At 39.9% G+C, this 12,306-nt stretch overlaps 1 protein-coding gene across 3 annotated transcripts in view; it reads left to right on the top strand.

Moving 5' to 3' along the window:
• Positions 1-12,306, top strand: part of CDC42BPB (CDC42 binding protein kinase beta) — an 87,400-nt gene that overhangs the window by 71,658 nt on the left and 3,436 nt on the right. For all 3 annotated transcript variants that reach the window (XM_048949453.1, XM_048949452.1, XM_048949455.1), the window contains 10 exons: positions 414-495; positions 3,429-3,645; positions 4,028-4,090; positions 6,621-7,217; positions 9,888-9,985; positions 10,096-10,180; positions 10,334-10,454; positions 10,548-10,665; positions 11,757-11,865; positions 11,951-12,021. In XM_048949453.1, the coding sequence (XP_048805410.1) occupies positions 414-495; positions 3,429-3,645; positions 4,028-4,090; positions 6,621-7,217; positions 9,888-9,985; positions 10,096-10,180; positions 10,334-10,454; positions 10,548-10,665; positions 11,757-11,865; positions 11,951-12,021 (1,561 nt within the window). The remainder of the gene's footprint in view (positions 1-413; positions 496-3,428; positions 3,646-4,027; positions 4,091-6,620; positions 7,218-9,887; positions 9,986-10,095; positions 10,181-10,333; positions 10,455-10,547; positions 10,666-11,756; positions 11,866-11,950; positions 12,022-12,306) is intronic.

Here is a 12,306-nt window from a genome sequence, read left to right as displayed (position 1 = left end):
TATGTTGCCAAGAGCTTTTTATGTGATTTTTCTTTTTTTCCAAAGGCCCCTCTCATGCTACACATTGAGGTATGAATTATTCATTTCTAATGTGTCTGCTGGGCTGGAAGAGCAATATTCTTGCTGCTAATTGTAGAATAGGCGTGGCTGGTAAAAGCAAAACTACACAAAGCCAGCCCACTTAACTTCAGGTGTACTTAGTTACATGTACGAACGCTGTAGAGCCGTAATTAAAGCTTGTGAGTTGTTTAGGTAAAGGGGAGTCATAGCGTAACAAACAAGTGATCCCAGTTGTGACCTCTGTGCAGTGTTAAGAGATTGCAGCCTATTGAAATCAGTGTGATATCAGTTAGATTTTGCTCAGTATGTTTGTGTGTGCATGTACGTGATTCTCTTGTTCTCTTTTTTGCTAGAGATGAAGATTTTTCTGTGAGCTCTGTCCTAGCGCCAGATGTAATACACGCAACTCGTAAAGACATCCCTTGTATATTCAGGGTATGGCTATCAACTTACTGTTAAAGATAATACAAATTGAACACTGGTATTCTGTTTTCATAGTGAAGTATTTCATCCACGTTTAATATTAAGCTATGCAAATTCTGTTTTCCCTGAATGCAAAAGTATAAGAAGTGTAGAAATGTGTTGAAACGTGTATAAAACTAATATGATATTCCTCCTACTGAATTAAAAAGAATGAAGTTTTCTTCCTTTTGGTGCTTCCTTGCATATAAAGTTGCCTTTTTTTTTTCTTTCTACTTTGAACTCAGTTCCTTAAGTGTATTTTTGTATCCTCTACCATTGGCATTACTGGATCCTGTTCTTCTCTTCTTGGTTTTGGAGCGCTCTAGCTTTGAGAATTGATGCTGTAACAAATTAGACTGAAGCTGGATTTTACTTGCTGATTTTGATTTACCGTATGTTGTCTTAAGTAAGAAAGTACATTAGAAACTTATTTCCTCAATTTCAAACATCACTATAGTAGGAATTGTGAAAACAAGATGGAGTAATTAGCTTAGTTATGAATTCATCTCTGCCGTTCTACCTGAATGCTGTGTTTAGTTTTAAATAAGAGAAAACCTTCCTAGATTTTCTGTGAATTATGTGGAATTTTAAAATGTAGGGAAGTGTCTGTTAATAGCCAACATCTATAATTCTTTGCATTTCAATACAGAAACTCTCACTGTTTTCAGCGTCCTCTGAACCTCAATCATTTGGATCAAATCAGTGGAACATGAAAGCCAAAAAGCTGCGAGTCACGTGCAGTGCCAGTGACTTGGTGCTGTAGAGTTTTATTTAGATAACATCTTGGCTACTTGAGTTCTACATTCATTTTGCTTTTCTGCTTTTGTTGTTGTTGTTGTTGAAATAGTTTCTACCTTAGATTTTCGTCCTTTAGTTCACTACTACCTTCTTTTTCCTCTTACTAAATTGTATTTTATTTATTCACATCTGCCTTCTGTCTTCCACACTGAGGAGGTTTGGTTGCTTCATTTAAGAAAAAGACATCTACACAGTTCAGCTTGCTTGACTTTCTGCTTTTGTCAAGTAGTCCCAGTATTGAAATACTTGTGTGGATGACAGAATGCCTTGTGTTTAATCAGCTTATCCCCTACATTTAAGAAATTTGATGAATTAACTAAAACTCTGGTATGTGGGGCTCTTTAGATATCCTTTTGACAGGGACCAGAGAAGATGCTGGTCCACCTTTTTTTTTCTTAGTTCTTCAAAAAGGGAGTCCCTGTAACTGGAAGCCAGTGGTATAGAATCATAGAATCCTTAAATTTGGAAGGGACCTTTAGAGACTGTCTAGTCCAACTCCCCTGCAATGAACAAGGACATGCATAGCTAGATCAAGCTGCCCAGGGCCTGATCCAGCCTTGCCTTGGAAGTCTCCAGGGATGGGGCATAAAAAAAACCAAACACTAGGTAACCTTTTCCAGTGCCTCATCACCCTCACTGCAAACATCCTCTCCTGCAAGAGCAGCAGTTTTTGTAGCTTCATTTGATTCACCCTGAACATCATCTCCTAGATCTGCACGTTACTGACATAATGTTATAGAATTGCCTATACAAAACAGTTAAGGTGGTTACTTTACATCATTTGTATAGAATATGGCATCTTTCTTTTGTGTGTTATTTCACACAACACATGATGATACTGTGATGTACCAGAAGGAGATTTTTATTTCTTTTGGATTGTCTATTACCAGAAAGCAATGCCGAGATGATGCTAAACTCCAAAATATTTCCACCTCTGATTCCCCATGAAATTGAGAAAGAAATGCTCAAACTCCAACCATCTCTTTTTTTTTTTTTTCTTAACCTTTTGCTGCTTTTTTTTCTGTCTGTTGTTACTCTGCCAGCCTGCTGTAAAGGCTGATACTAACTGTTGTGCTGTCTATGACAGAAGACACAGTTCTTATGATCTCTCAGTTCCCACAGTCTCTTCGTAAGGGGTGCAAAACTAACATTGAGACGTTAGACATGAGGAAGAACTTTTTCTCTTACAGAGTGGTCAGGCACTGGAATGGCTGCCCAGGGAGGTGGTGGAGTCGCTGTCCCTGGCACTGTTCAAGAGGCATCTGGTTGAGGAGCTATGAGATATGGTTTAGTGCTTGTGGTAGCAATGGTAGTGGAAGGATGGTTGAACAGATGATCTTGCAGGTTGTTTCCAACCTTGCAGTTCTATGATTCTGTGACTGAGTTGACGCGTACAGAAAGTTCCTGGATGGTTCTCTTATTCAGAATACGTTCTGCTCAGAGACCTATAGGATGATTTCCCTGAAAGTTAATTGAAGCTGTTTTCATTTTTGTTCAGTATTTCATTTACAGAAGATTGTTTTCTTTCAGGCCTTTAATGCAGATACAATTTGCACTTCTCTCCAGACAAGTATTTTAAAAATTAGCAAAATCAGAATCTAGAACAGCAATAATAGCAATGCCATTGGGTTTAAAATGCCTCTGATACTGAAAGCACGTGTTTCATTAACAGTAAGTTATTAGAAATCGATGGGGGAGACTGGGACAAATTATTGCATGTATCTAAAATTCCATTTCAGAGCAGGAAGGAGCCTTTGCTTGCATGCATTGATTCATGTGGGAAAGGAATGTAGGATTCCTTGCCCATATTTTAGGATTCAGAATGATTAAGCAAGACTGAGTGTTTTTAAACAAAACCGCTGAAGCTTGTGCATTTTTGTCGAAGTGCTGTGGCCATATTAGGCATGTGCTGCATTGCTTACCACTTAGGTATGTTGTGGCATTTTATGTTCACAGTTCTGGGAAGCATTTAATACTGACAAAGTGGCCACTTCCTAAGTCAGAGTAGTATTGACAAAGTAATCAGCTCATTTATGGATAACAATAAAATATTGTCAAATACGATTCTTATTACTGTTACTAATTTTATTTTCTCTGTCTCTTAAAAGGTGACAGCTTCTCTCTTAGGTTTGCCTTCGAAGTCTTGTTCTCTACTGATCCTGACCGAAAATGAGAATGAGAAGAGAAAGTGGGTTGGAATTCTAGAAGGGTTGCAGTCTATCCTGCACAAAAACAGACTGAAAAACCAGGTTGTGCATATTCCACAAGAAGCCTATGACAGTACACTGCCTCTTATTAAAGCGAGTTTAGCTGCTGCTATCGTAGGTATGTTTGTTTTTATAAGTGTGTGAGAGTTGCTGAAGCTTTTAGGTGGGCTTCTGTAATAAGAATGCTGATGCTTTGAATTCCTCAGATGAATATCTCAATAGGAAGGCATGGGGAAGAGTGCTAATCTTGCCCTGGTTATTCGGATTTCTCCATCCTCTTGGGGTAAATAGTGATTGCTGAGCAGACTGTTTGAGCAATAGAGCATATATACATTGTACAGCATGCTTTTGACAAGCTACATAAACTAAAGCAAAATTGATTTACTGTTGAAAATCTTTGTCCAGAAATGTTTCCAGCTGTTCAAAGAAAACGGTCTCATTTAAAGATATGATAAAATATAGATATACTAATAGCCTTTTTTTTTCCCTTCCTGGTTTAGATCGAGATAGAATAGCAATTGGTTCAGAAGAAGGGCTGTATGTGATAGAAGTGACCCGTGACGGTAAGTTAGGCCATAATGAATGCAGTAATTATGTACAGAACAGTGAGCTCCGTAACTTTCAGTGCTGTTTTAATATAGGTTATACAACAGCCCTTCAAGTACAGTAAGTATCAAAAGCATTCATTTAATTGACGAGAATGAAAAATGAATGTGAGATATAAACACTAATTTGTTCATTATCATTATATTCAGTTGACTGGCTGAAATTAAAGGGACAGTTTACTGGGCATACTCTGACACATTCTCACCTTAACTTTGTTCCCACAGTAGACAGCCAAACGCTTCAGTAATCAGAGCACACACAGCAGCAGTTGATGCACAGTGAATTATCAGGCACTTATTAAATAGAATTTGAACTAAGTGAGAGAAATTTGGCATGGAAACTTGTGTAACATGCACCATCAGAGGACTGAAACTGGCTCTAATTAGAAATCAGACAGCAACAAAAAAGTGTTTAGAAGACTTTGCCCGTTAAAGCCATTGTGTACAGTTTTCTGTTTCTTAGCTGGTAGAAATTTGACAGCCACTCGTATTATGTGACTGATGGTGGCCAAAGTAAATGACTTGCCTGCCTTTCCATTATTTCTTTACCCCCATGACCTAATGCTTCCTTTCAAACCTGCTCTTTTCCTTCCCCTTTTTGATACACTCTGCCCTCTTCTTTGAGAAAAGTGAGACTGCTTCAGCCTGTTCTTTCCCATGACTTGCCATGTCCATTCCAGAAGTTCATCCAGAACAGCTTTCTGGTGTCTCAGTAAAGTGAATGCTGCTTAGTCACTGGTCAGCAGACATACCTCTCTAACACTGAATTATCTGTCGTCACAGATAAGAAGTAAAGGAAGCATTTTCCCCTTTAGGCTTATATCCTGGTCACAAACACAGACAAGTGAGGCAGACATGTCTTGGTATGGTAGAGAAAGCGTAGAGGCCAAAAGGCTTACTAGCAGATGAGAACAAGGACAGTTAGGGGCTAAACCAGTAAAACACGTCTGTTTAATTCTGCAGTGCAGTTTCTTGAAATCTGATACTCCATGATGTCTTACTGCAGTATAAAATAAACTATTGGAGTCAAACTGAATTAATAAAATTTATATTTCTAATGAGCAGTGCGAATTTAAAAGCAAAAGAATCTACAGCTATCTATCCTGTTCCAAATTGCCATTGGAAACATTAGTCATTTATTTCCCTTTGATTTCGAAAGCAGCCAAACATACCATGTAAAAAACGTGCTTGTTTGTAACTGATGAAGCACTCTAAATTCAGATGATATTCTAAATCCTTACTTTTGTGGCATAGGAATTTAACATCTTTGGCTGTCTGGTAGGATTGTTTTTGAGGCAAAAAGCAAACTGTTACTGCTTCCTCTTGTTTAGAATAGGCCATTGCCCAATTCTAGGAGAAACTACTTTGTATGTAAAGACATCAGATATTTGAAATTCTTTTTCGCAGTAATGAATGCCATTCTTTTGAGTAAAATTCCAGTGGTCACCATTCTGTAAGTAGTTAGATATAAACATAACTTAAGATGCAAGTAATTCCAGAGATTCCAGGGTAGCTTCTTGCGCACAATGTGTTTCATTTAAAGGTCACTTCTTACAGAAGCAATAACCACATCACAGTGCCACATATAAGCGTGAAAACAAATCATCAGTTTTGGTTTTAAGTTAAAATATGTTTTCCATAAGTTTTCTGTGGCCAGTTCCTGTGTGTAATGATATTTTCGTACATAATAATCTCTGTCATTTTAAGGCAATTGTAATTGTCAGTGTTAATGAACTGGCAGCTGCTCATATGAAAGATCCTTGCCAGAACAAGTTGTGCCCAAGCCTGTCAGATGCTGCTAGCTCAATATTGAGATCTTCAAACAGTGAAGTCTCCCCAGTTTCTATAGATAACGTAAATAGTCTGTAGTGTGAAATAGCTTTTCCTAATGTGTGTATTAAACCTTTCCTGCTCCAGTTTAAGCTAATTCCTGCTTCCCCTTCACCCAGTGTGCACAACGTTTTTTGCCTTTCCCTATAGGTATTTAACATCCACTGGCTGTAGGGCTCTTGTATTTGCATGTGGCATTTGCCAACACTAACAGCGTTCTGTATCTTCAGTTCATAGCATTAAATACTTTACATTTCTTCTCTTTCTGTTCTGCTAATTCAGTGTTACTCCACTAGTATACTCAAAATACTGATGTTTTTCCCGAGCGTGGGGCCAGTTTCAGAAGGTACATGGTGTGACAGTGAGTAGGTAGTACGGATATTAGTTTTTGGGTTTTTTTCCTGAATTTCCCCTAAAGGTTAAGCAACCTTATCCTGCAATGCCATGAAGCTTTATCTCAATAAAAAGAGTTACAGGAATGCTTTGTTTCACTGTTCTGAGAATTAATAACAGAGCATCTAACATATAATAAGTGTTGTTTGTTATCTGTATGCGTCTGTGTTTAGATCTATTTTTGGACGTCAGTATATAGCTCTGCTTTGTTTCCAGGCCTTGCAGGTTTATTGTTTGACTTAGGCAGCTCTTGTTTCCTTTGCAGTGATCGTCCGTGCTGCTGACTGTAAGAAGGTGTACCAGATCGAGCTTGCTCCCAAAGAGAAAATCATCATCCTCATCTGTGGCCGGAACCATCATGTTCACCTTTTCCCCTGGGCCTCTCTGGACGGATCAGAAGGAAGCTTTGACATTAAGCTTGCAGAAACTAAAGGCTGCCAATTGATTACAACTGGAACGCTAAAGAAGAGTTCTGCGACTTGTTTGTTTGTAGCTGTTAAACGGCAGGTTTTTTGCTATGAAATTCATAGAACTAAACCTTTCCACAAAAAATTCAGTGAAATTCAGGCTCCAGGAACTGTTCAGTGGATGACAGTGTTCAAGGACAAGCTCTGTGTTGGCTACCAGTCTGGGTTCTCTCTGTTGACCATCCAGGGAGATGGACAATCTATAAACCTGGTAAATCCTAATGACCCCTCACTTATGTTCCTCTCACAGCAGTCTTTTGATGCCCTTTGTGCTGTGGAGCTCAGTAATGAGGAATACCTGCTTTGCTTCAGCCATATGGGAGTATACGTCGATTCGCAAGGTCGAAGGTCACGCATGCAGGAACTAATGTGGCCTGCAACTCCTGTTGCCTGTAGTATGTATATGTTTTTCTGTTGCCATATCCCTGTTGCTGCTTTACTTGTCTAAAAATAATCAGCATGTATTCTATTTTGCTTCGGTTTGTCTTTCAGTGCCAACAGTTTAAGTTTTGTTAACGGGATGCATATCCTGACAGTAGTTTTGGACTTGGCGATCTCATGGACTGAGATCCTGGAAGCTGCAAGAAAAATGCTTTGTTTTGTTCTAGGACGCAGAATAACTGACAGTGGAATCATAGAATCATATAATTGCTCAGGTTGGAAAAGACCTTAAAGATCAAGTCCAAAGACAACCTAACCGTACTACCCAGACTCTAGCAACCCTGTGCTAAATCATGTCCCTCAGCACCACATCCAAATGGTTTCTAAACCCATTCAGAGATGGTGAATGCAAAATGTCTTGTACAGTGTAATCCTGGATGCAGGGCAGTACAAGAATTCTGGAGCAGTCCTCAATGCAGGAAATTCTGCATAGGTCTCAGCTCCTCTAGAGAACCTAAAAGTTTGGTTGTCTTTGGATTATCTTCTGTGTCCTGTGTTGAAAGCACAGTAGGAAGTTGGAGACTAAATGTAACTGCTACTCTGAAGGTTCATAAGGATAACAAAATAAGTAGAAATATTGCTTGTGGCAGCTGGTTGCAGTTTTCTCCTTTTTGTTGTATTTTGAAGGAGAGAATTTCCAAAAAGAATAGAAATAGGTAAAGGATATCTTTTCATCTGCTCTGTCCTTTTCAGGAGCTCTGGTTTATCAGCTGGTTAGGAGAGAAGCACACATGGAACATTTTTCAGTAGTCAGAGGCAGTTCATGATAAAACTCAGATTTCTATTTGGAGCTCAAATAGCAATTAAAGTGTTTCAGATGATTGAAAGCAAGAAATATCTTTTTGTTTAAATAGTACACAGAGCAGGTCGGTGCTCATTGGTTTGATCAGGCCAGACCCTAATGGCAGTTTGTTTAACTTTAACTGTCTCAAACTGAGATTGTTTGCTTGCTTTCCTCTGACCTAGTTCTGTACAGAAGTCCGAGGAAAAGGTACAAGGAAACAATGTTGTTGCAAATTTACTTTAAAGCACCATTAGCCAAAGCTAATGTTTCCTTTTCCTTTATCAGCTTTACAGTTCTCTGTATTTCAGCTGGCTAGACGTGCTAGTTAATTGTTCTGTCTGTTATTATTAGAAGCTGGTCTTACTGTAAACTATTTTATAGCTCTCTAATATGTGCAGTTTGTTTTATTTTTTTAGAATAGTAGACAAAGGAAACTGGATTACTTCCTTTTCCATCAGCCTTGTCTTCCTTCCCAGACCTGATGTGATGGTGGCTGGTTCTTTATTCCTTATGAATTGTCTCATCAGGAGACCATCAAAGTGAAAACAGCTCTTTCCCTGTGGTAGCTTTTGCTGTAGCACAGGAGGTTTGAGGATTTGGTGGATAATATGGGTTATAGGAGACTCCAAGGTCAGTGCAAGCACAGTCTGCTCCCTTCTTTTGGGCAGCCAGTTGAGTGTTGGATGTGAACTGAAGGGGCTTAGGCAGCATGGGGCTGTTAGCTGCAGTGTGCTCAGAGCCTGCTCAGCACTGGGAGCCACACTGTGGGCAAGGCCAGTGCAGGTGGGGCCAGGTCTCTGGACCTGGTGAGCTCTGCCTGGGCTGCAAGCTGTGCCACGCAGGAGCTCAGTGTTCCTGACTGGTTTCTGTGCTCTCCCTTTATTTGTACATCCAAGCCAACCCCATAAAATCAACAGCTGACCATCAAGTTCCTTCTGGGATACGTATATATGGTAGCTGTCCAAGGATTTCTGTGAATGAGCACAAAAAACAGCACCAAAACACTGTTTCAGTTCTTGTAAAGAGTGTCCTGTTGGGTTATTTTCCTTTTGCTCATTGAAGCAGCTCCCAGACTATCTTTTCTCTACTAAATGCAATAAATTTCTAGTAACTTGTTCTTTACATCAGGACACAGACTTTGTGTGAGTAGGAGCACATTGATATGAAGCTGTAGCGATCTCTAGTTTTTGTTAGACCTGAAATAAGCTTGTCTGCAGGTGCCCTTTATGTTTTAAAAAAGGCTTAAAAGACAAAATGGATTGTGAGTCTTAACTATTGTGACATTTTGGTGTTAACCCGATGAAAGCAACCCATACGTGAATATCTAAAGCTAGATAATTGTTAGCAAGAAAGGAAGGAAATTCAGAATAGAACTGCATCGTGACTTCGTGACCCACCTCACAGATGGTGACCCTCTTTTCCCCTGCACACAGCAGATGTGTGGGTAGTTTGTTGCTTCCGAAATGAAGTAATCTGCATCTGTAGAAAAGCGAGCTTCAAGCGCGTCGCTTGATTCCTACCAAGTGCCAAATTAGTGTGCATCTGCAAACTTCAGATGGCGTTTTGCAATTTCATGAAATCATCATTGAAAGCTTAAAAGTACTGGCAGGGTCAGAGGTAAATCTTTCTGTGATGCTGGCAGCTGTCATTAGCAAGTCTGTTATGGCAAAAAAATGTCTGTTTGAAAGTGGGCCTGGGAAATAGGTTGATGTTTTAAAATGTAGCTTACATGTAGAGTAAGGGAGAGAACTTGTTACTGCTAAAATTTGCTTAAATATACATCAGGTACGGACCTCTGAAGCCACATGAGGGTCTTCTCTTTGTTCTTACATCTATGCAGGTTGCAATTCTTCATACGTAACAGTGTACAGTGAATATGGTGTTGATGTATTTGATGTTAACACTATGGAATGGGTCCAGACTATTGGCCTGCGAAGGGTAAGTACTTTTCTTTGAATATAGAACTTAATTGGGTTAATTCCAAGGGAGGTGTTCCTTCCCAGTGTATGCTAAGCTTCAGTTGATTTCTGCCTCCCTCTTGAAAGCAGATCAGACCATTGAACATGGACGGCACGCTGAACCTCCTTAACTGTGAGCCACCAAGACTAATATATTTCAAGAACAAGTTTGCAGGTGAGTATTGAGCAAGGGGAGAAATGGGAAAATGATACCAAGCTGCCTGAATAATTTTAAGTGATGTTACCTTTGCATGAGATGGAACTTGTGTTGGATAATTCCGGGTCAGCATGACTCTTAAGCATACAAATTTGCATTGTGATGTTACAGTTGGAGCTGTCCTCAGTGTACCAGAAACATCTGACAATAGCAAAAAGCAAATGCTTCGAACGAGGAGCAAAAGAAGATTTGTATTTAAGGTTCCCGAGGAAGAGCGAATACAGCAGAGACGGTGAGAATTAAGTTCTTTTTTTGTAACTGGTTCTACATGATGACGTGCAAAGATTGGGAATGCTGAGAGTAAAAATCACTCTGCTTTCTTCAGGGAAATGCTCAGAGATCCAGAGCTAAGGTCAAAGATGATTTCTAACCCAACAAATTTCAACCACGTGGCTCACATGGGACCAGGAGATGGAATGCAGGTTCTCATGGACCTCCCGCTGGTAAAAATACATTTGGAAGGGAGGGAGATGTATGTGCACGTGCAATTGCTCAGGAAAAAGAAAACATGAGAATTTACTGTGTAGGATTCAAATACTATCTAAGTACCAAATTTTTCTTCTAGACATTTTGAGAAAGGTGAACCTTCCTTATTTATGTGCAGTGGCTCTAAATCCTCTGCACAGAAATACTATTTGCTGGCTTAAGAAGGAGACACTGAAAGAAGTAGATATCATTGCTGGGAGCTTGTTAGTAGTTATGTAAATAATCAGTCTCTCCTCCTTCCTTTTTCTTGTTTGTCACCTTAAAATAACAGAATGAATTTCCTTCCCTCTTGACATTCTGATCTGATCCCACCTCCTGCAGGCTTGGAGCATGTCTTTCACAAGCTCTGTGTCCACTGAAATCCTTTTCCCGAGTGACCATTCCTCACTGCAAGGCTCCCCTCTGCTTTCTTCCTCTTCCTGTTCCTCCTCTGCTTCCTTAGCAAGGGTAGGAGTAGCTGTGTGCTGTCAGAAATACAAATGGTGTGCTTGTGCCATTTGGACAACTGCAGAGGAAAAAAAAAAAGGGTGGGGGGGAATGAATGCTTTGGAAGATAACTAAAGCACTGTGAGTCTGCAGCAGCATTTTTTTGGTTTGCATTTAACATATACAGCAGTGCGAGCTATGTAATAGCTAAATCTCCAAGAGCAAGGTGCAGAGGTACACTTCTGAGGCTGTGTCCCTTCCATTTTATAGCTGCTGGTCAGGATTTTTCTCGTCCTTTGCTAGCTTCTGTAAGGATAATGCATTCATCCTTTCAGCAGGAGGAGGAAGGAAGCAGAGCTATTGGCACAGTCACTGCCCCTTCATAGAGGGTTTGCTGGCTGACAGGTTCCAAAGGCTGCAATGGGGCTTAGTTCTTTCTCTGTCTTTCTCAGGGTTTGTGTCTGTTACTGAAAATATGTGGATGTGGTCAAGTAAGTTCAGAGTTTTTCTACCAACACCGAGTTGTAATAGCTTCAAAAGCACGGCAGAATTTTCACGAGTAACAACCTCTAGTCAGATAGCTTCTGTTGCTGGCTAACAAAGTGTTTCATTTCAACTGCAGAGCGTCTTACCTGCTGCACAGGATGAAAAACCATGTCCATCTACAGCTAACCTCTCACGGCAGCAACAGCAGCAGAGAAGCAAAACCTACATTTCATGGCCCTCATCAAGTAAGGCTGGGAGCAAGCTTTTCAGTTCTAAGGTGTTGTTTGTGGCTTCAACAAGAGATGTAAAGCTGCTGTTTTTCCATCTCAGGTGGCAGTGATGTGGGGGGAGCCATGCCTTCCCGAAGTATGTCCGATCCTGACCAGGAGTTTGACAAAGAGGTAAAGATGCTGTTGCTAAATGGAGACTGACAACATCCTGTCACTGTAGATTGTTTTCTTCTTCCAGTACATGAACTATCTTGGAAAATACTTCATAAAGGCTGCATTCTTTGTGGAGATATTTTCTTTCTGCAGATGTTTTCTCTAGCACTAACAGAATCTGATTGTATGTTGGATACACCAGTGCTGAAGCAAGGCTGAGAATCTTTTTATAGTGATATTTTAAGACATATTGTGTCCTGGATTAAGCTTTGTAGATGAGGCAATTTTGTCTAATTGATGAAA

This window comes from Lagopus muta, chromosome 6, assembly GCF_023343835.1.
Source record: "Lagopus muta isolate bLagMut1 chromosome 6, bLagMut1 primary, whole genome shotgun sequence".
NCBI lineage: Eukaryota > Metazoa > Chordata > Aves > Galliformes > Phasianidae > Lagopus > Lagopus muta.
Note: the sequence above shows the minus strand (reverse complement) of the source record. Positions and strands in the feature narration are given on the sequence as shown.